Source organism: Coregonus lavaretus, assembly GCF_964263955.1.
Source record: "Coregonus lavaretus genome assembly, chromosome: 10".
In the NCBI taxonomy this organism is placed as follows: domain Eukaryota; kingdom Metazoa; phylum Chordata; class Actinopteri; order Salmoniformes; family Salmonidae; genus Coregonus; species Coregonus lavaretus.
The window spans coordinates 19,215,623-19,237,308 of record NC_139997.1 but is presented as its reverse complement, the minus strand read 5'-3'; the positions used below and the strand labels follow the sequence as shown (position 1 = coordinate 19,237,308).

Sequence of the window (21,686 nt, the reverse complement as noted above, 5' to 3'; positions counted from 1 at the left end):
CTCTGGTCAAAAGTAGTGCACTATATGGGGAATAGGGTGCCATTTGGAATGTAGACATGGTCTCCACACAAAGATTTGGGCCTGGGAATAATAACAGATTGCTTCATCAGACAGGTCCTCGATTAACACACATAATTTCAGCAGAGAAATTACTATTTATGGAATCACATCTAAAGAGGAACCCCCACAAGTGCATAGATAGATGGATGGATAGATACAAAAATACTCTACATACACACACACACACACACACACACACACACACACACACACACACACACACACACATAGGCCTACATACTGTACATATCCATTGTTGCTTGTGCAGGCCCTACTGCTACTGTAGCCTAGCGGATGCCTCTCCGCTGTTACACCCCTAGCTCTGGCTAGTCCACCGCTATACCCAGCAATGGATTGCATTTTGCACAACATTGTATGCGATAATCGAAAAAAAGTTATCTTAAAATCAACCTGACTAGGGACTTTTTCTCGTTTTTATTATTCCGAATGGTTGTAGGTGCGACAGTATGCCAGTCATAACGGCGTTTCGCCACACAAGGGGAATACACGGGCAATATGTGACATCACTATCTTTACAGCTATAATAAGAGGTGACGGTTCTTAGTATGAGCTTCTGCGCATATCCACTGAGTGTTACCGTATGTGGATGGATTCATCCCGGGCTGTTTGCCTACAGCCATCAGCTCATTTTCTGTTTAGACGTTCAAGGATACGGCCCATTTTGAGATAACCTGCTATGCTAAATTCCCACCCAGGCTCCTTTTTTTTAACAACCAAAATGCGCACCATATAATAATTAGTCCCATGCACTACAAATAAATATGGTGAATGCAAGGCGCCATGTTATTAACCATATTTCTATACTCTACATAGGATGCATAATTTCTGCATACACACTCAAATGATGGGGATACTTATTGCACTTACATGGTCCGTGCCCCTGTCGTTTCCAGACGGTAATGCAGAACGAGAAGACATTTTCCCTGAGTTTTTCCCGAATTACTGTATGTTTGCGCTTATATTTACAGGATCAGGCTCCACTAATAATAACATCCGACATTGACAGTTCCGCAGCTGAGACCACGTCCCAATCAACCTGCTTATTCTCCAACCGGCGAAGCCGTGGTCGAGAGGAGACCTCTGCCTGTCATGGCAGCAGCAGCCAACCGATATCTGGGGTGTCCTCAAGCAAGCTGCATTTCTCTTGCAAAATTCGCTCAATTCGGTAATTTTGCACCAAAAGCAACGCAAACCCACGATTAAACGTCAATTATGGGCTGAAACATGGGGATGTTTGGCCAAAACCCAATGTTTCTGTGGCGACTTTCCGCCCCCTGCCTCATTTCGGCATATACAACAAATACACGGCTTTGGGAAGAGCGTCTCCGTTTATCATAATAATAGGCTACTTTATTATCTATCAATTCCCCATCGCTGTCCAGCATGCAACCGACGACGATTGCATTAATCCGCGGGAAAACAGAGGGTATCTCGCATGAAAAACACCGAATTGTTCATAACCCGATAGTGCTGACGGTTGCGATGCGCCACTTCTTCCGTCAGAGACGCTGACTGACACATCCACCGACCGAAAACGTACCTACGAGCGTTAACTTGAGCGTAAAATAAACCTACCCAAAACGGAAGAGGGAAAGTCTGTGTTTAAACCAATGACCCATTTTCAATATTTCTTATACCCAGTAGCCTACGATCGGTGATATCATCTGAGTGGTTAGCTAAAGCCTAAACCAGTATTTAGATAAATAAACAAACAACACACCCCGCCACGCTTTCCAATCCATCCATCATTTTTTGGCTTCTCCCAACCAAAGACAGCACTCCACAGCTGGTGCACAAATTGGGATTCTTGTAGGCTACAGAAGGACCAATATATGTCAAAATCGAATGAAATCGATAGCCTTTTCTTATGATATGAAGATTCATGTGAATAAATTATTCCACAAGTTTAGTTAATTGGACAGCTTTGTAGACTTGAACTAGGCTAGTTAGAACTGTGTAGCAGATAAAATCAGAACTATAGCCTGATATTGTGGCCTATAGCCTGATATTAAACAATAGTTTTACAGTGTATAATTGAGAAGTGAGGGGATTCGAATGTTTGCACATCTTTAATCATATAAGGAAAACATATGTTATGTGTTATACCATCAAGCCTATCACAGTTGTGAGTAGACTATGTAACAATGTGTAAGTACACGGTTATAACAGTCAAGCGGCCTATGTAAGAATAATGTTGATATTTTAACTTGTGCACTCATGCACTGGCTGAGTAGGCTAAATATACAGTATTTATTGTTGGGAATTTTGATTTAGGGGTGTGGGTGGGAGTGCAATATGGCATGTTCAGCTGTCCCAGGGAAGGATAGGATCTAACAGTTAACCAGGGTTTCGGTAAAGAATTTGGCAACTCTACAGTTGTTTATACCTCAGGCTACTGTTTAGTGTCTTGTAATGACCAGTGTTCACTCAAGCGCCCTCCCTCAAATCTACCAAAGACATAGGGTGGGAAAATGTCTGTATGTCATACTGTATGTGGACGAGTATTATGTCAATATGGAGGGTGGCAACAGCAGCCGGAAGGTTGCTGGTTCAAGCCAAGGGTCGGGAGATTTTAAAAAAGGGAATTGAACTGGTAGCGGGAGGGCTGCTGATGTCCAGCCTGACCACATTAAACAGACATAGGATATGTTGCGTACATTTGTATCCCTCCATTTAGTATTATATGTTAAATTACGAATGGATTAGTGGTCTGGTTACTTAAAGTGATTCTCCAGTGCTTTTGTATAATTTCAGCCAGTAGTTTTGAAAGTAGTGCTCACGAGCCAAAACGGGTTAGAGAAAATTGTGCACAATTGTGTACCACGTCATCCATTTCGTATGTTACCTCCTGCAATTATAATTTTTTTGTTGCAATTCTTATGATATGTTACTAATTCCAATTCGTACAATAATTTGTAAGTGCTTAAAATCCCGGACTGCATCTTTATTTAAGACAGAAACAAAAGTATGATATTGTACGATTGATCGGGTAAGAAGTATTTGTATTATCATTTACCACCGCTATTCCATTCATAGCGTAAAGTAACATATCGTACTAAATGAAGGGACACAAATTTATAAACCAAATCCTACAAATTGCCTTGAGGCCAGGTTGTGGTATCTGATCCCAGGTACAAACCAATGCCATTGTGCCCTTTAGCAAGGCACTTAACCCTAAATTGCTCTCCATCCAGTGCTGCTGCACCGCGGCTGACCCTATGCCAGGCTCTAGTCAATAGTAGTGCACTATAGGGAATAGGGTGCCATTTGGGACGTAAACCATGTCTAAATGCAGCATGGTCTATCAGCACATACTAACCCATGAGTTTGGTGATATTGGTGCTAGAGCAACCAATAGGTAGATTGGGATCCTTTCCTATTCAGGTATGGACCTTGTTCAAATACTCATAACATGCATCCTTCCTTCCTCCCTTCCTTCCTCCCTTCCTCCCTCCCTTGAGCTTATATGAATTGGTGAAATGAATGCTGTGGAAATCTTGATGTTAGATCGGTGATTACTTCAAAGAAGGGTGAAAGGATGGAAGGAAGGATGTATTCAAACAGGGCCTTCGTCTACACAGCAGGTGCCCAAGCCTGCAGTGCTTTAAAGCTTCCAGCAGATGGTAGCAGTGTGTTGCTTTCACTTTCTACTGCCAGAGAACCAAGTACCCTCTGACTGGCTATCCCATCATATCTGGGCCTGTATTCATAAAGCATCTTAGAGTGGTGATCTAGGATACATTTCCCCTTTTAGATCATAATGAATAAGATTGTATGGGCATGGGGGACCTTCATATTGTGATGTCAGATCTATAGCCTGTGGTGTATATGGCTCTATCTATTGTGTGACCTGTTGTCATCTGTGTCATGTTGTCTGAAAATGTAGATTATATATGTTTACTCAGTGTTCAAGAATGTGACAAAAATGCTAACCAAAAATACTAACCCATGAGTTTGGTGATATTGGTGCTAGAGCAACCAATAGGTAGATTGGGATCCTTTCCTATTCAGGTATGGACCTTGTTCAAATACTCATAACATGCATCCTTCCTTCCTCCCTTCCTTCCTCCCTTCCTCCCTCCCTTGAGCTTATATGAATTGGTGAAATGAATGCTGTGGAAATCTTGATGTTAGATCGGTGATTACTTCAAGGAAGGGTGAAAGGATGGAAGGAAGGATGTATTCAAACAGGGCCTTCGTCTACACAGCAGGTGCCCAAGCCTGCAGTGCTTTAAAGCTTCCAGCAGATGGTAGCAGTGTGTTGCTTTCACTTTCTACTGCCAGAGAACCAAGTACCCTCTGACTGGCTATCCCATCATATCTGGGCCTGTATTCATAAAGCATCTTAGAGTGGTGATCTAGGATACATTTCCCCTTTTAGATCATAATGAATAAGATTGTATGGGCATGGGGGACCTTCATATTGTGATGTCAGATCTATAGCCTGTGGTGTATATGGCTCTATCTATTGTGTGACCTGTTGTCATCTGTGTCATGTTGTCTGAAAATGTAGATTATATATGTTTACTCAGTGTTCAAGAATGTGACAAAAATGCTTGGAAAGGCCAATAGTGAGAACTGAACTACTTGGCTACTCTTGACTGACTCTGAGATAGGCCTACCTTGTACTGATTTAATGAGACATTTACCATGTTTATTCTTAAAACATCCATCTATGTGGGCCTCCCAAGTGGCGTAGCAGTCTAAGGCACTGCATCGCAGTGCTAAGGCGCCACTACACAGCCGGCCGAGGCCAGGAGCCCCATAGGGCGGTGCATAATTGGGCCAGCGCCGTCCAGGAGGCTTTCCTTGGCTCATCACGCTCTAGCAACTCCTTATGGCGGGTCGGGCGCCTTCAAGCTGACTTCGGGTGCAAGTAGAACTGTGTTTCCTCCGACACATTGGTGCGACTGGCTTCCAGGCTAAGCGAGCAGTGTGTTAAGAAGCATTGCGGATTGGCGGGTCATGATTTGGAGGACGCATGTCTCGACCTTCGCCTCTCCTGAACCCGTTGGGGAGTTGCAGCGATGAGACAAGATCATAACTACAAATTGGATATCACGAAATTGGGGAGAAAAATTGGGTAAAATCAATCTATATGTAACAGTGTTGCTTCCGTCCCTCTCCTTGCCCCAACCTGTTGCTCGAACCAGGCACCCCCTGAACACATCGACATCTGCCTCCCATGAAGCATCATTACCTATCGCTCCACAAAAGCCATGGCCCTTGCAGAGAAAGGGAAACAACTACTTCAAGGTCTCAGAGTGAGTGACGTCACCAATTGAAATGCTACTAGCGCGTACCGGTAACTAGCTAGCCATTTCACACCAGTTACATATAGGCTATCATAATTGATCAGCAGGAAATCCTGTGGATTGTGGCTTTAAGTGACAAGAAAAGAGAAACATAATTCTGTTCATTTAGAGGCTCATAAGAATGTAAAAATATATATTTTAGGTGTGTCACACTGCAAACAACTTTGGAAATAATTGATTTAGCATCTTAGCCTTCATTGCTGTACTCTGCTTCTTCTAGCCTCTGGGCAGTGACAATGAGCTGTGTTTGTAATATCACTACCAGCCAAACTGGTGTAAGCATTCAGCAATGCATGCATTCCCTCACTGGTTTAACAAACATTCACATCAATACATCTTAGCATTCTTAGATAAGAGGGACAGGGAGGAAGACAGACAGAGAGGAAAAAAAGGAAAGAGGGAGAGAAGGAGAAAAAACACAGAAAGGGGAATACCTTCCAGTTTCGGAGACAAAAGAAGAAGATGAGTAGGCACCCGTGTCAAAGGTCTTGTGGTCTCATTGTAAACTGTGGAAGAGCATTGAGGTTGTGTGGACTCAGAGTATGCGCCACAAATGGCTATTCCGGCATTTGTGGCGCAACACATGGGCCCCACAGGGGTGTGTGCTTAGTCCCCTCCTGTACTCCCTGTTCACCCATGACTGCGTGGCCACACACGACTCCAACACCATCATCAAGTTTGCTGACGACATGGCAGTGATAGGCCTGATTACCAGTGAGGATGAGACAGCCTACAGGGAGGAAGTCAGTGACCTGGCAGTATGGTGTCAGGACAACAACCTCTCCCTTAACGTCAGTAAGACCAAAGAGCTGATCGTCGGGGCTGCAGTGGAGTGGGTCGAGCTGTCAAGTTCCTCGGTGTCCAAATCACTAAGGACTTAAATGGTCCACACACACACACACAGTTCTACAGCTGCACCATTGAGAGCATCTTTAGTGGCTGCATCACTACTTTGTATGGCTACAGAGGGTGGTGCGGACAGCCCAGTACATCACTGGGGCCGAGCTCCCTGCCATCCAGGACCTCTATATCAGGCAGTGTGAAAGGAAGGCCTGGAAAATTGTTAAAGACTCCAGCCACCCACGCCATAGACTGTGCTCTGCTTCCGCACGGCAAGCAACAAGTCTGACACCAGCAGGCTCCTGAACAGCTTCTATTCCCAAAGACTGCTAAATAGCTACCAAAATGTCTACACGGACTATCTGCATTGACCCATCTATTTTATTTTTTATTTTTGCACTGACTCTATGCTACACACTCACTCAGACACACTCACACTGACACGCCAACACACACACACACACACACACAGGACTACACACTCACTCAGACACACTCACACTGACACGCCAACACACACACACACACACTTCATTTGCTCACACACACAAAACATGCACACACTTTCATACTGACTCTACACACACTCACATACAATCATCATATATGCTGCTACTCTGTTTATCACATATCCTGATGCCTAGTCACCTTACCCCTATACTGTACATATCTACCACTCCAGTATCCCTGCACATTGTAAATATGGTATTGGCACTGACCCTGGAACTGACCCTGTAAATAGCTTACTTATTTTCTTGTGTTCTTCTTATTTCTATTCTACTTTACTTTTTTTTTTATAGTACTACTGATATTGATTACTGCATTGTTGGGAAATAGCTTCCAAGAAAGACATTTGTGCACGTGACAATAAAACCTGAAACTTGAAACTAAGAAACAATCGTTTTTGTTTTCCATTGCATAATGTTTTGTTATGTGTGCCCTAATGAATACAACCAATTAGTAGTTCCACGTCGGCTGACTTTAGCGAGGATGCCAAAGAGTTCCATAGGTCAGCACGTCTCCACAGGAGGGGGAAGTGGCAAGCTGAGTGCATGGTGCTCTCAGCTCGGAGATCTCCGATAAGGATCACACTGGGGGTTTAATGCTGTGAGTTTACCCTGGATTCTACCTCAGGTTTGGGCTTCCTGCAACGCCTCGAGAGAGCAGGGAGCACAACCTTGCTTACGTAAATAAGGCAGGAGGAGAAAAGCACACAGAGCCAAAGGTGAGGCCCTGTTCCCATATTTCACGACAGCCACCATTGTTTGTGTTCCAGACTTCTTTCTTACCATGCAAAGTAGTTTCCTTTCCTGGGATCAGGTCGCGCCAATAAATATGTTGTTCTGCAGAAACAGACGCATTTCTTGGAGGCAGGTGAACGTTAAAAAACAAAACACAGCGGGGGAGGCTTCTTAGAGAACAACTTTCTTTATCGTACTCTTTATCTAGCTATTAGCTCCATTTAACAACTCAGACACTCCGCCTAAAGCAGCTTTAAAGGAAAGGTCACATTAAACATTAAGGAGAAGTAAAAAGAGGACATCTTTCACCGTACAGACATATTTGCTGTACAGGTGTGGAATCTTAATTTGCCTACTATTGTCGTAGCTAAATAATCCTGCAGCAACAGGATTTGAACGTTTAGTCCACAATGTTGCTTGATCAGCAGTTAGGCTATTAGCTGGACAAAAGTAGGCTACATGAAAAGTGCAATGTTAATATAACCATGTGCTATGCTGTGTTCATAACTAAGTGGGAACGTGGCAATTTTCAGTTGTGAAGTAGTAAATACAAGTTGGATAAATTCACATGCTTTGAACTTGTTGAGATACACCGATTGGCTAATGGAATACAAGCGGTGTCAACCATAAACAAAAAGTACAGCTATCATGCTTGCTAACAAATAATTGTGTTCAAAAACCATATTAATAGATTGCCTTTTGTTGTATTTAAAGGAATAATCCACTCAAAACCACAAATTCCTATGATTTATATTGTTAAATAATGGCAAATATGTGAGAACAATATGTTGTGAAAAAATAATAAAGTAGTTATAATAAGGTAGGAAGCAACGTGAAAATTGATATGGAAATCTGTTTGAGCGCAAGTCAACTACAAACCCCACAATGCTCTCTCTATGGACAGGCTGGCTGGCTAGCTAGGTACAGTGAGGGAAAAAAGTATTTGATCCCCTGCTGATTTTGTACGTTTGCCCACTGACAAAGAAATGATCAGTCTATAATTTTAATGGTAGGTTTATTTGAACAGTGAGAGACAGACTAACAACAAAAAAATCCATAAAAACGCATGTCAAAAATGTTATAAATTGATTTGCATTTTAATGAGGGAAATAAGTATTTGACCCCCTCTCAATCAGAAAGATTTCTGGCTCCCAGGTGTCTTTTATACAGGTAACGAGCTGAGATTAGGAGCACACTCTTAAAGGGAGTGCTCCTAATCTCAGTTTGTTACCTGTATAAAAGACACCTGTCCACAGAAGCAATCAATCAATCAGATTCCAAACTCTCCACCATGGCCAAGACCAAAGAGCTCTCCAAGGATGTCAGGGACAAGATTGTAGACCTACACAAGGCTGGAATGGGCTACAAGACCACCGCCAAGCAGCTTGGTGAGAAGGTGACAACAGTTGGTGCGATTATTAGTAAAAGGAAGAAACACAAAATAACTGTCAATTTCCATCGGCCTGGGGCTCCATGCAAGATCTCACCTCGTGGAGTTGCAATGATCATGAGAACGGTGAGGAATCAGCCCAGAACTACACGGGAGGATCTTGTCAATGATCTCAAGGCAGCTGGGACCATAGTCACCAAGAAAACAATTGGTAACACACTACGCTGTAAAGGACTGAAATCCTGCAGCGCCCGCAAGGTCCCCCTGCTCAAGAAAGCACATATACAGGGCCGTATGAAGTTTGCCAATGAACATCTGAATGATTCAGAGGAGAATTGGGTGAAAGTGTTGTGGTCAGATGAGACCAAAATCGAGCTCTTTGGCATCAACTCAACTCGCCGTGTTTGGAGGAGGAGGAATGCTGCCTATGACCCCAAGAACACCATCCCCACCGTCAAACATGGAGGTGGAAACATTATGCTTTGGGGGTGTTTTTCTGCTAAGGGGACAGGACAACTTCACCGCATCAAAGGGACGATGGACGGGGCCATGTACCGTCAAATCTTGGGTGATTTCCCTCAGCCAGGGCATTGAAAATGGGTCGTGGATGGGTATTCCAGCATGACAATGACCCAAAACACACGGCCAAGGCAACAAAGGAGTGGCTCAAGAAGAAGCACATTAAGGTCCTGGAGTGGCCTAGCCAGTCTCCAGACCTTAATCCCATAGAAAATCTGTGGAGGGAGCTGAAGGTTCGAGTTGCCAAACGTCAGGCTCGAAACCTTAATGACTTGGAGAAGATCTGCAAATAGGTGTGGGACAAAATCCCTCTTGAGATGTGTGCAGGGGCGGCCTGTTCAATAGGGCGATATGGGCGACGCACTGCCAAACGGGAAAAGGAAGGGATTTTTTTTCTAATCAATTATATCACGGCAACAGTAGTTATCAGTGTTGTAATCTATACGTCTGATCTGCCACAGTGCCACACTGCCACTAAATGTCGAATCAGGCTAAAGTCGTGCTTCAAATGGCTCCCCCCCCTTTTGGGGCGATTTCAGTCAGGTTGAAAATCGCCCAGAAGTCTCTCATAGCCTCTAATGTAAAATCTATTTTTTTCAAATTTCAGAGCCTTCAATACAATCTCTATGGGTGTCTGAGGGCTTGCACTTACGCGCTTTCGTCATACGTAACGTAACGTAACCATGAACGTAACTGAGAAAAGAGCGGATTGTGTCTTTGAAAGAAGTTCCTTTTTGTCGGCGAACAAATGAAGATAAATTGGCAACGAAACAATTAGGACCTCCCAGACCAAATTTAATAATTCAACAGGTTTCTACTAAAGGCGGAAAGTCCTACACCCGAGGATTTTCCAAAAATTGGTACGAACGGAAAAATAACATTGCCACTCAACTTGATGAGGGATACAGGCTAGCTGTCCGCCGCCACAACGATGAGGTTAGTGTTGATAATCACAAGTTTACTGGAGAACTGAGACCAAGTAGAGACTTTGGACAGGGTGGATATGGTATAATAAAGGCAGTTTATTCAGAGGTAAAGATATCTGGAATCGCGTGCACGGACCCGTTCGTCAAACTCTTAGGGAGCTATAAATTAAGCCCCATTACTTACCATATCAGATAAGAGAAATTGCTGCAGCTACATATATTTTACATCCTGGCCCTACATAGTTCACTATTTGCATCACTTACCAAAATATTACATGTGGTCATATATGCTTGGAAAGTGGAGATGCCATAGAACGTCAAAAAAGTAAACATTGCTGGAGACACATTGCCGTTTTGGAGAAGACATCGCGTTTGCTAGCGAAGAGATTTGTTGTGGCAAATGAACTTGGGCTGGGAATTGCCAGGAACCTCACGATAAGATATATGCATCAGCATTGCGAGTCTCATGATTCTATACGTATTGCGATTCGATACTGTGATTTTATTGCGCACCATATGTCTGTTGCAGAGGGATCAGAAAGCCATGAGAACGAGTTTTGATCAGTCATGGAAATAAAAGTGCTGAAAACAAATTGGCTCCCAATGTGAAAAGATTGAGAACAAGCTATGAAGGAACAATAATGGTGTTTTGGTGCAGGTACAGCCAACTAGCGCTAAAATATTGCGATATTGTCAATACAGTATATCGTAAAGTATCACTATGTAACTCGATTTCTTTCACCCCAATCCCTCAAATTAACGGTAAATAACTGAATTGTTTGCCCCACATTTAGCTAAGATGATTAGCTAGCCAGCTAAAATGTTTTATTTAGTTAGCAGTCGCATCTACAATAGTTTACTGTCAATAACATGTCTCCAAAAATGACGTGGTGTCTCCAATTGTGTTGACATTTTACAATTGCGATGCGCATCCATGAGTATCCACTTTCTGTAGCTCAGCTGGTAGAGCATGGCGCTTGTAACGCCAAGGTAGTGGGTTCGATCCCCGGGACCACCCATACACAAAAATGTATGCACGCATGACTGTAAGTCGCTTTGGATAAAAGCGTCTGCTAAATGGCATATTATTATTATTATTATTATTATCTGAAGAGAGCCCCGAAACATTGTGTGCAGACATTTTATGCAATAAATGAAGTAGGTTGAATCTAGTAGTTCTGATCTTCTGATTGGTCCTGATGAGTTGGGCGAGGTCCCCTCCAGGCTACTGTCACTGTTGCATTGGCTCTGAGTCGGGTTCTCTGTCTTCAAATGTTCAGCCTAAGAGAGGGGATTTTTGTGTGTGTGTGTGTGTGTGTGTGTTTAACAGTGATGATGTGTGTGTGTGTGTGTGTGTGTGTGTGTGTGTGTGTGTTTAACAGTGATGATGTGTGTGTGTGTGTGTTTGTGTGTGTGTGTGTGTGTGTCCTCAGAGCAAGAACTCGTGAGTTGGAAGAACTGAGAGGCCTATGGCGTGGGTGTTGTCCTTGGCCACCTGCTGACAAGGCTGACAAGATAGGACCCTTTTGTCCATTGTTATTGGATAGGAACAGAACTTATAACCAGCTCCTGACCTAAATAGATCTTAGCACAACATTTTACTCAACATATCATATTCCATATTCACTATAACAAATATATTTACTACGACATTAGCAAGAACCGCCACATCCTCAGCCGGCTAATCCAGTGTGTGAAGTTTTGCGGAGTGTTTGAGTTAGCTTTGCGAGGCAAAGATGAAACTGAGGGCTCCACCAACCCTGGTAAGCCAACACTTTTGAGATCAGTCAATAAATGCTTCTGGTATTGACTTATATGCTGCCCCTGTCTTCATGTTGTTGCTGGACATATCTTTTTTAAAATGTGTGTAGGTCACCTAAATCATCAGAAAAATTGCCCCCCCTGAGAATTTTTTCAGGAGCCGCCACTGGATGTGTGCAAACCTGGTGGCCAACTACAAGAAACGTCTGACCTCTGTGATTGCCAACAAGGGTTTTGCCACCAAGTACTAAGTCATGTTTTGCAGAGGGGTCAAATACTTTTTTCCCTCATTAAAATGCAAATCAATTTATAACATTTTTGACATGTGTTTTTCTGGATTTTTTTGTTGTTATTCTGTCTCTCACTGTTCAAATAAACCTACCATTAAAATTATAGACTGATCATGTCTTTGTCAGTGGGCAAACGTACAAAATCAGCAGGGGATCAAATACTTTTTTCCCTCACTGTAGCTAGCTAGAAAACATATCTGCCTACACATACTAATACCAAAGTCAAGGATGTGAAGTAGTTAGCTAGTTGTAAAATCCCTGAAACAAACTGCACTATCAATTTAGGAGTTACAATCTCACCATGTTGAAGTTGGTAGAGATTGTATTTCTAGTTCAAAACTTTGAGTCAGTGCGGTTGCTATGGCAATGTTTCCAACGGGCCGGCAAGTCTGCTAGCAAGGAGATGAGAGGAGGAAACCGCCTTTCCAGCATGGTAGTTGAAGGAAGAGACTATTAATCTGACGGCGCACTGTGTACTTTGAGGACATTTGGACAAAATATACACTTTGTCATGACGATATAGATGGATGGATGTGTTCTAGACAAGTATGCCCATACCATCTATTGGCTGATTTGGCAATCTGGAGTGCAGGTAATTGTTTTCATAAGCTTTATGAAATGTGATGGTGTGTTATCTCCAGTGACAGAACTATATAGCTATGACACGTTCCTAAACGATTTCCTGATTTCACAGACCGACCACAAAGAAGTTAAATCATGGTGAAAAGTTTTATTTTACCCACTGATAGAACATAAGCTTTCACCAAATTAACAGGAGTTTCAAGATTTCTTTTTCTGGGGGTGGATTATCCCTTTAACGGCCGAAAATGCTGTTATCCAGGTAATATCCTTAGTAGGGGACGTCAGAGGTCAGCATGTGGGAGAAGTTGGAGGTCAGGGATGATAGACGAGTTTCCCACTAGTAATTACCAGTTGAGGGGCGTTCAAGTGGACTTTTCCTAGTCGTATGTGGTAAATACCACCTTCCCACTTGGTTATTAATGCAGGGTAGTGCGGTTTTCAGTGAATTTATGTAAATCACACAGGAAAATTCTCAGCAACAAAAGAGTCCTGTAGTAGGAGTGTTTATCAAATGTAATATACATTTTTTGACAACGTAATAAACCAGCTAACATCAACAAACACAAATCTACTGACCTCATTTGTCATTAGGTTCATGAGGTTCAGGAAGAGGGTCTCAGACTGCTATTCTTATGACTTCACAGAGAATATCACAATATCACTTTGTTTACTTGCCCACATACTGTAGCTTTCCTTTTAGTTCACCGTTTCAAATGTTGGCGTAGAGGGATTAGAAAAACTCAAATTCCTGACTAAGTGTAAAGGTGAGAACTACAGCCCCCTAGCATGGCCCATGGACTTCCCCTTATGATCCATAATGAATACACAGCCATTGAGGATGTCCGTTTGTCCACCCTGTTTTCCATTAAAGATCTGACAGCACAGTCACTTGAGTTATAGGCCTACTCAGGCAGGTTATAGGCAGACAATCACATTCGACCTATACCGTATTCCATATAGCCCATCTATCCTATTTAAAAAGGTCTGAAGACAGAAACAGATCACTTGGTTCCATTTCAACATTAGTGAAACCAAAGTGCTGTAACATATATCAATTAAAACAAATAAACTAGTACACACACATACACTTTTCAAATGTTCAAATCAAAAGGCTATTGCACAGAAAAAAGTTCAGAAACGCTGAACAGCAACATAAACTAAAGCACTGATCATTTGGAACGAGATCAGAATGACTACTAAGGCTTGATCCATAAATTAAATAATTAAATAGGTAGCCTACAAAATTCAAACAAACCATATGTTCAAATCAAAAGGCCTGATTAACATGACATCATAACACAGCCACATCCTGAGTCCCCGGGGCCGACACATTCAGAAATCAAAAGATGGTTTAGTATTTAGTTTAAAAGCTCTGATGAAGGCCAAGAGAACAAGAAACACTAGGCCTATTCAATGAGAAAACAGAAATCCACTTTGGATAAATAAAAAATAACAATTATTTGTTTTCAAAATGTAGCCTACGATGCCATACTTAGCTTCGCTATTCGGCATCTTCCCAATTAAGTAGCCTAGTTTTGTTGTTTGGCTACTTGAAGAGAACTAGGGCCTAGGCCTATCACTCGCAGCCCACCTCTTCCAATGCATTGTGGAAATGTGTGTATTGAATTCTACTATAGACGAAGAGCCAAAATGAGTAGCCTATAACACCCTGGCATTTAAACCATACTTGATTTTCGAAAATTCACACACTATAAAATGTTCTCGCACACTGAGAATGCGTTGTTTCGCGTTATTGGTTAATTTTGGTAGCACATCCCCATATCTGATTATCAGCTGTTATCAATGCCGAAATGAAAATGACATCCAGGCATTTAAAGTATAGGTCTACTTGATTTTCAAAATGTCACATAGGCTACTATGACCCTTTTGGTCCCGCTTTAAATGACATGCAGCTCATAAAGCCTTCATAAGCACTACATAAATGTGTTACAAAGCATCTATAACCGTATGTCATGCTTTATAAACGGTTCATAAATGTGGCATAACTGTGTGACATAATCACCAATGTTAAATGTGACATAACCCACATATATCAAATATGATATAATCGTGCTTTATAAAGGGGAACATGTTGTGCTGAAGGATGGCACATACTCTAAAGTGAAGTCATGTTAGTCACTTTAATCTTGATATCGTTCCCAGACACTTCCTCCCAAATGCGCGGAAGGTCTATTGGACCAACGCATCCAACTTGGCCTTCATTAGTTAGGGTTAGGTTTAAAATACAAATTTAAGATGATAAATAGCAGTGTTGTGTTCGAGACCACGTCAAGACCGAGACCGGGAGGGGGACAAGGGGTCCGAGACCGAGTCAAGACCGAGACCAGAAAAATGCAAAGAGGATGTTGCTGCTAATTTGTTAGCTTCTCCCTTTTCAAGAATAACTATCAACAAGAAGTTAAGTTTCAAAAGATCATCATCTGATGAGTGGGACTGTGTTTTTTACTGCAGTGTGCTTGCTGTTGTTAGCCATCGCTTTGGAAATAACTTATGTGTGTGAAACATTGTTGCACTTAAAGTGGATATGACAGCATTTTAGCAACATGAAATCTTATTAAAATCTGTTCAGATACACCCCCAGGAAGGAAATGACACTTTTTAAAACATTTTCTGACAAGCGACCACTTAGATATGGTCATTGTCACGTTTTCATAAATTATTTGGGAATTATGTATACCAAGGCATTTGTGAAAATTCTATAGCAATGTAGAGTGGGAAAGCGGCCATGCGTTTGGACAATTAATAGACACTGCAATAAATAAAACCAACATCTGTCTTGTCCAGGACTGGAGTATACACAGACCGGTGCGCAATAGCCAATCAGAGCTACAGTAGGCCTTTATACAAACAAGCCATTTTCCACAAGGGCCTGCCATCATTCACTTTGAACTGGACTGTGAGTTTACAGGCAGTTGCAACAGCATGACTTTAGATTATTAGATCTAATTAGCACAAAAGCCACAAAATACACATGAATGGATTTCTTCAAATATGTAATCAACACGGGGGTCCTCTTACATTTGTGAACTTTACAGTCCTATTCAAATCACATTTTTATTGGTCACATACACATATTTAGCAGATGTTATTGCGGGTGTAGCGAAATGCTTGTGTTCCTAGCTCCAACAGTGCAGTAGTATCTAACAATTCACAACAATAAACACAAATCTAAAAGTAAAAGAATGGAATTAAAAAATATATAAATATTAGGACGACCAATGTATGAGTGGCATTGACAAAAATACAGTAGAATACAGTATATACATATGAAATGAGTTAAACAGTATGTAAACATTATTAAAGTGACAGCCTCTAAGGTGCAGGGTTGAGTCACCGGGTGGTAGCCGGCTAGTGATGGCTATTTAACAGTCTGATGGCCTTGAGATAGAAGCTGTTTTTCAGTCTCTCGGTCCCAGCTTTGATGAACCTGTTCTGACCTCGCCTTCTGGATGATAGCGGGGTGAAGAGGCCGTGGCTCGGGTGGTTGATGTCCTTGATTATCTTTTTGGCCTTCCTGTAACATTGGGTGCTGTAGGTGTCCTGGAGGGCAGGCAGTGTTCCCCCGGTGATGCGTTGGGCAGACCGCACCACCCTCTGGAGAGCCCTACAGTTGCGGGCAGTGCAGTTGCCGTACCAGGCGGTGATACAACATTTACATTTACATTTACATCATTTAGCAGACGCTCTTATCCAGAGCGACTTACAGGAGCAATTAGGGTTAAGTGCCTTGCTCAAGGGCACATCGACAGATTTTTCACCTAGTCGGCTCGGGGATTAGAACCAGCGACCTTTCGGTTACTGGCACAACGCTCTTACCCACTAAGCTACCTGCCGCCCCGGACAACCGGACAGGATGCTCTCAATTGTACATCTGTAAAAGTTTGTGAGGGTCTTAGGGGCCAAGCCAAATTTCTTCAGCCTCCTGAGATTGAAGAGGCGCTGTTGCGCCTTCTTCACCACACTGTCTGTGTGGGTGGACCATTTCCGATTGTCAGTGATGTGTACGCCGAGGAACTTGAAGCTTTTCACCTTCTCCACTGCGGTCCCGTCGATGTGAATAGGGGCGTGCTCTCTCTGTTGTCTCCTGAAGTCCACGATCAGCTCCTTCGTTTTGTTGACGTTGAGGGAGAGGTTATTTTCCTGGCACCACTCTGACAGGGCCCTCACCTCCTCCCTGTAGGCTGTCTCGTCATTGTTGGTAATCAGGCCTACTACTGTTGTGTCGTCTGCAAACTTGATGATTGAGTTAGAGGCTTGCGTGGCCACACAGTCATGATAGAACATGGAGTACATGAGGGGGCTGAGCACGCACCCTTGTGGGGCCACTGTGTTGACGATCAGCGTAGTGGAGGTGTTGTTTCCTACCTTCACTACCTGGGGGCGGCCTGTCAGGAAGTCCAGGACACAGTTCCACAGGGCGGGGTTCAGACCCAGGGCCCCGACCTTAATGATGAGCTTTGAGGGTACTATGGTGTTGAAGGCTGAGCTGTAGTCAATGAACAGCATTCTTACATAGGTATACCTCTTGTCCAGATGGGATAGGGCAGTGTGCAGTGCGAAGGCGATTGCATCATCTGTGGATCTATTGGGGCTGTATGCAAATTGAAGTGGGTCCAGGGTGTCAGGTAAGTTGGAGGTGATATGATCCTTAATTAGCCTCTCAAAGCACTTCATGATGACAGAAGTGAGTGCTACGGGGCGATAGTTATTTAGTTCAGTTACCTTTGCTTTCTTGGGTACAGGAACTATGGTGGACATCTTGAAGCAAGTGGCGACAGCAGAATGGGATAGGGAGAGATTTAATATGTCCGTAAACACTCCAGCCAGCTGGTCTGCGCATACTCTGAGGACGCAGCTAGGGATACCGTTAACACGCTTAAATGGCTTACTCACGTCGGCCAAGGAGAACGAGAGCCCACAGTCCTTGGGAGCGGACCACGTCGGTGGCACTGTGTTATCCTCAAAGCGGGTGAAGAATGTGTTTAGCTTGTCCAGAAGCAAGACGTCGTTGACCACAACGTAGCTGGTTTTCCCTTTGTAATCTGTGATTGTCTGTAGACCCTGCCACCTACGTCTCGTGTCTGAGCCGTTGAATTGCGACTCCACATTGTCTCTGTACTGACGTTATGCCTGTTTGATTGCCTTATGGAGGGAATAATTACACTGTTTGCATTCAACCATATTCCCAGTCACCTTGCCGTGGTTAAATGCGGTGGTTCGCGCTTTCAGTTTTGCGCGAATGCAGCCATCTATCCACGGTTTTTGGTTTAGGTAGGTTTTTATAGTCACAGTGGGAACAACATCCCCTATACACTTCCTGATGAGCTCAGTCACTGTGTCCGTGTATACGTCAATGTTATTCTCAGAGGCAACCCGGAACATATCCGAGTCCGCATGATCAAAATAATCTTGAAGCATGGATTCTGATTGTTCAGACCAGCATTGAATAGACCTTAGCACGGGTACTTCCTGTTTGAGTTTCTGCCTATAGTAAGGGAGGAGCAGAATGGAGACATGATCTGATTTGCCGAAGGGAGGGCCTTGTAGATATCCCGGAAGGGAGAGTAACAATGGTTGAGAGTTTTTGTAGCGTGAGTACTACAGGCAATGTGTTGATAGAACTTCGGTAGCGTTTTCCTGAAATTTGCTTTGTTAAAATCCCCAGCTACAATAAATGCGGCCTCAGGATATGTGGTTTCCAGTTTGCACAAAGTCCAGTGTAGTTCCTTGATCAAACAACCATGAAAAGGTAGGCTCTCTCTCCCTCAGTTATGCACATCAACAACAAGATCAACAACCAATGCTAGCCAGAGCAAAATGAGCTAAAATCTAACGAAGGAACATTAGATAAACCCTCTCAAATGTTTTCAGCTAGTTGGCCGTCAAAATTGCACTGATAAACGATGGGGAATGTTAGCCTCCTTATCCTTCTGCAGCTTGCCTGCCAATGCATGCTTGTCCCAACCAAGCACCCAAGCTGACTGGCTAAAGTTGGCTAGCTTGCTAGCTACTTCCAGACACAAATGAGAGAACACCTCACTCTGACAATTTATCTCGCCATAGCAGAGCTGGTTAGGCTGTTTACATGTTATCTAGAGTGTTCTTGACTAGCTTTTTCTACGTTTACTGACACCGGTCATCTTCAGTAGGTGTTGCACGTTCGTAAATTACTTAGTTGTTCTGCCCTCTGGCACTCTCAGACGAGAGTGCTCTGAAATCGGAGTAGATAGCCAGAGTGAATTTGCAAACGCAAGATATATGCTAACTGGATTATAATCGTTCAAGTTCTTGCTAGCTAACCAAATGACACCTGCATCTCTAGCTGTGTATAGCCACCGAAAAACGATATGAAAGGAAAAAGTCAGTCACTCACCCACTCCTCCAATGGCATTACATAACATCCTCCTAGCAGCTAGCTAGCTAGCTAGCTATCTTGCTAACATTAGGCTCCGTGTTTTTAGCTTGCTCTATAAATTGATACTCCAGTTAGCCAGTTAGCCACGTTATGACTGGCTTGTGATCATTGCCCTTGCTAGTTTGATTGTACTGACATTCCCAGCCTTAGTTACATTCGTCTGTTTTGTCCGGAATATTGGTTAATTGAAACTGAAACAGTGCATCCTGAATGGAGGCAGCAAACAATGTACCAGGCTAGCTGTGATTATCAATATTTTTGGACTACCAAGAACTGCATCCATCTATTCTGCAACAATGCATTAGTGTACGTCATGGAACGTTGAGTCAAATAGAACCTATTTTTCAAACCTCTTATGAGGTTGGTTTTGCAGGGCTTGAAAACTATTACAGACTACAAAGGGAAGCACAGCCGTGAGCTGCCCAGTGACACAAGCCTACCAGATGAGCTAAATCAATTCTATGCTCGCTTCGAGGCAAGCAACACTGAAGCATGCATGAGAGCATCAACTGTTCCGGATGGCTATGTGATCACGCTCTCTGTAGCCGATGTGAGTAAGACTTTTAAGCAGGTCAACATTCACAAGGCCGCAGGGCCAGACGGATTACCAGGACGTGTACTCCGAGCATGTGCTGACCAACTGGCAAGTGTCTTCACTGACATTTTCAACATGTCCCTGACTGAGTCTATAATACCAACATGTTTCAAGCAGACCACCATAGTCCCTGTGCCCAAGAACACTAAGATAACCTGCCTAAATGACTACCGACCCGTAGCACTCACGTCTGTAGCCATGAAGTGCTTTGAAAGGCTGGTCATGGCTCAAATCAACACCATTATCCCAGAAACCCTAGACCCACTCCAATTTGCATACCACCCCAACAGATCCACAGATGATGCAATCTATATTGCACTCCACACTGCCTTTTCCCACCTGGACAAGAGGAACACCTACGTGAGAATGCTATTCATTGACTACAGCTCAGCGTTCAACACCATAGTGCCCTCAAAGCTCATCACTAAGCTAAGGACCCTGGGACTAAACATCTCCCTCTGCAACTGGATACTGGACTTCCTGACGGGCTGCCCCCAGGTGGTAAGGGTAGGTAACAACACATCTGCCACGCTGATCCTCAACACGGGGGCCCCTCAGGGGTGCGTGCTCAGTCCCCTCCTGTACTCCCTGTTCACCCATGACTGCATGGCCTTGTACGACTCCAACACCATCATTAAGTTTTCCAACGACACAATAGTGGTAAGCCTGATCACCGACAATGATGACACAGCCTATAAGGAGGAGGTCAGAGACGTGGCCATGTGGTGCCAGGATAACAACCTCTCCCTCAATGTGATCAAGACAAAGGAGATGATTGTGGACTACAGGAAAAAAAAGAGGACTGAGCACGCCCCCATTCTCATCGACAGGGCTGTGGTGGAACAGGTTGAGAGCTTCAAGTTCCTTGGTGTCCACATCACCAACAAACTATCATGGTCCAAACACACCAAGACAGTTGTGAAGAGGGCATGACAAAGCCTATTCCCCCTCAGGAGACTGAAAATATTTGGCATGGGTCCTCAGATCCTAAAAAAGTTATACAGCTGCACCATCGAGAGCATCCTGACTAGTTGCATCACCACCTTGTATGGCAACTGCTCGGCCTCCGACCGCAACGCACTACAGAGGGTAGTGCGTACGGCCCAGTACATCACTGGGGCCAAGCTTCCTGCCATCCAGGACCTCTATACCAGGCGGTGTCAAAGGAAGGCCCTAAAATGATCAAAGTATCCAGCCACCCTAGTCATATACTGTTCTCTCTGCTACCGCACGGCAAGTGGTACCGGAGCGCCAAGTCTAGGTCCAAAAGGCTTCTTAACAGCTTCTACCCTCAATCCATAAGACTCCTGAACAGCTAATCATGGCTACCCGGACTATTTGCATTGCCCAACAGCCCACCCCATCCCCCCTTTTACGCTGCTGCTACTCTGTTGATTATTAATGCATAGTCACTTTAATTCTACCCACATGTGCATATTACCTCAATTACCTCGACTAATCGGTGCCCCCGCACATTGACTCTGTACTGGTACCCCCTGTATATAGCCTCCCGACTGTTATCTTATTTTACTGCTGCTCTTTCTCTTTTTTTAAAATATTTACTTATCTATTTTTTTTGTTGACTTACCTCTTTTTTTTACTGCATTGTTGGTTAAGGGCTTGTAAGTAAGCATTTCACTGTAATGTCTACACCTGTTGTATTCAGTGCATGTGGCAAATACAATTTGATTTGATTTGAGCTCTGGTGGA

At 43.4% G+C, this 21,686-nt stretch overlaps 1 protein-coding gene across 1 annotated transcript in view; it reads right to left on the bottom strand.

The window, feature by feature from the left end:
* Nucleotides 1-999, bottom strand: part of LOC311136455 (MAP/microtubule affinity-regulating kinase 4-like) — a gene marked incomplete at both ends in the record, with an annotated part of 52,115 nt that extends 51,116 nt beyond the window's left edge. The window contains one exon of the mRNA XM_084170589.1: nucleotides 949-999. Coding sequence (XP_084026715.1) covers nucleotides 949-999 — 51 coding nt within the window. The remainder of the gene's footprint in view (nucleotides 1-948) is intronic.
* Between the last annotated feature and the right edge of the window lie 20,687 nt (nucleotides 1,000-21,686).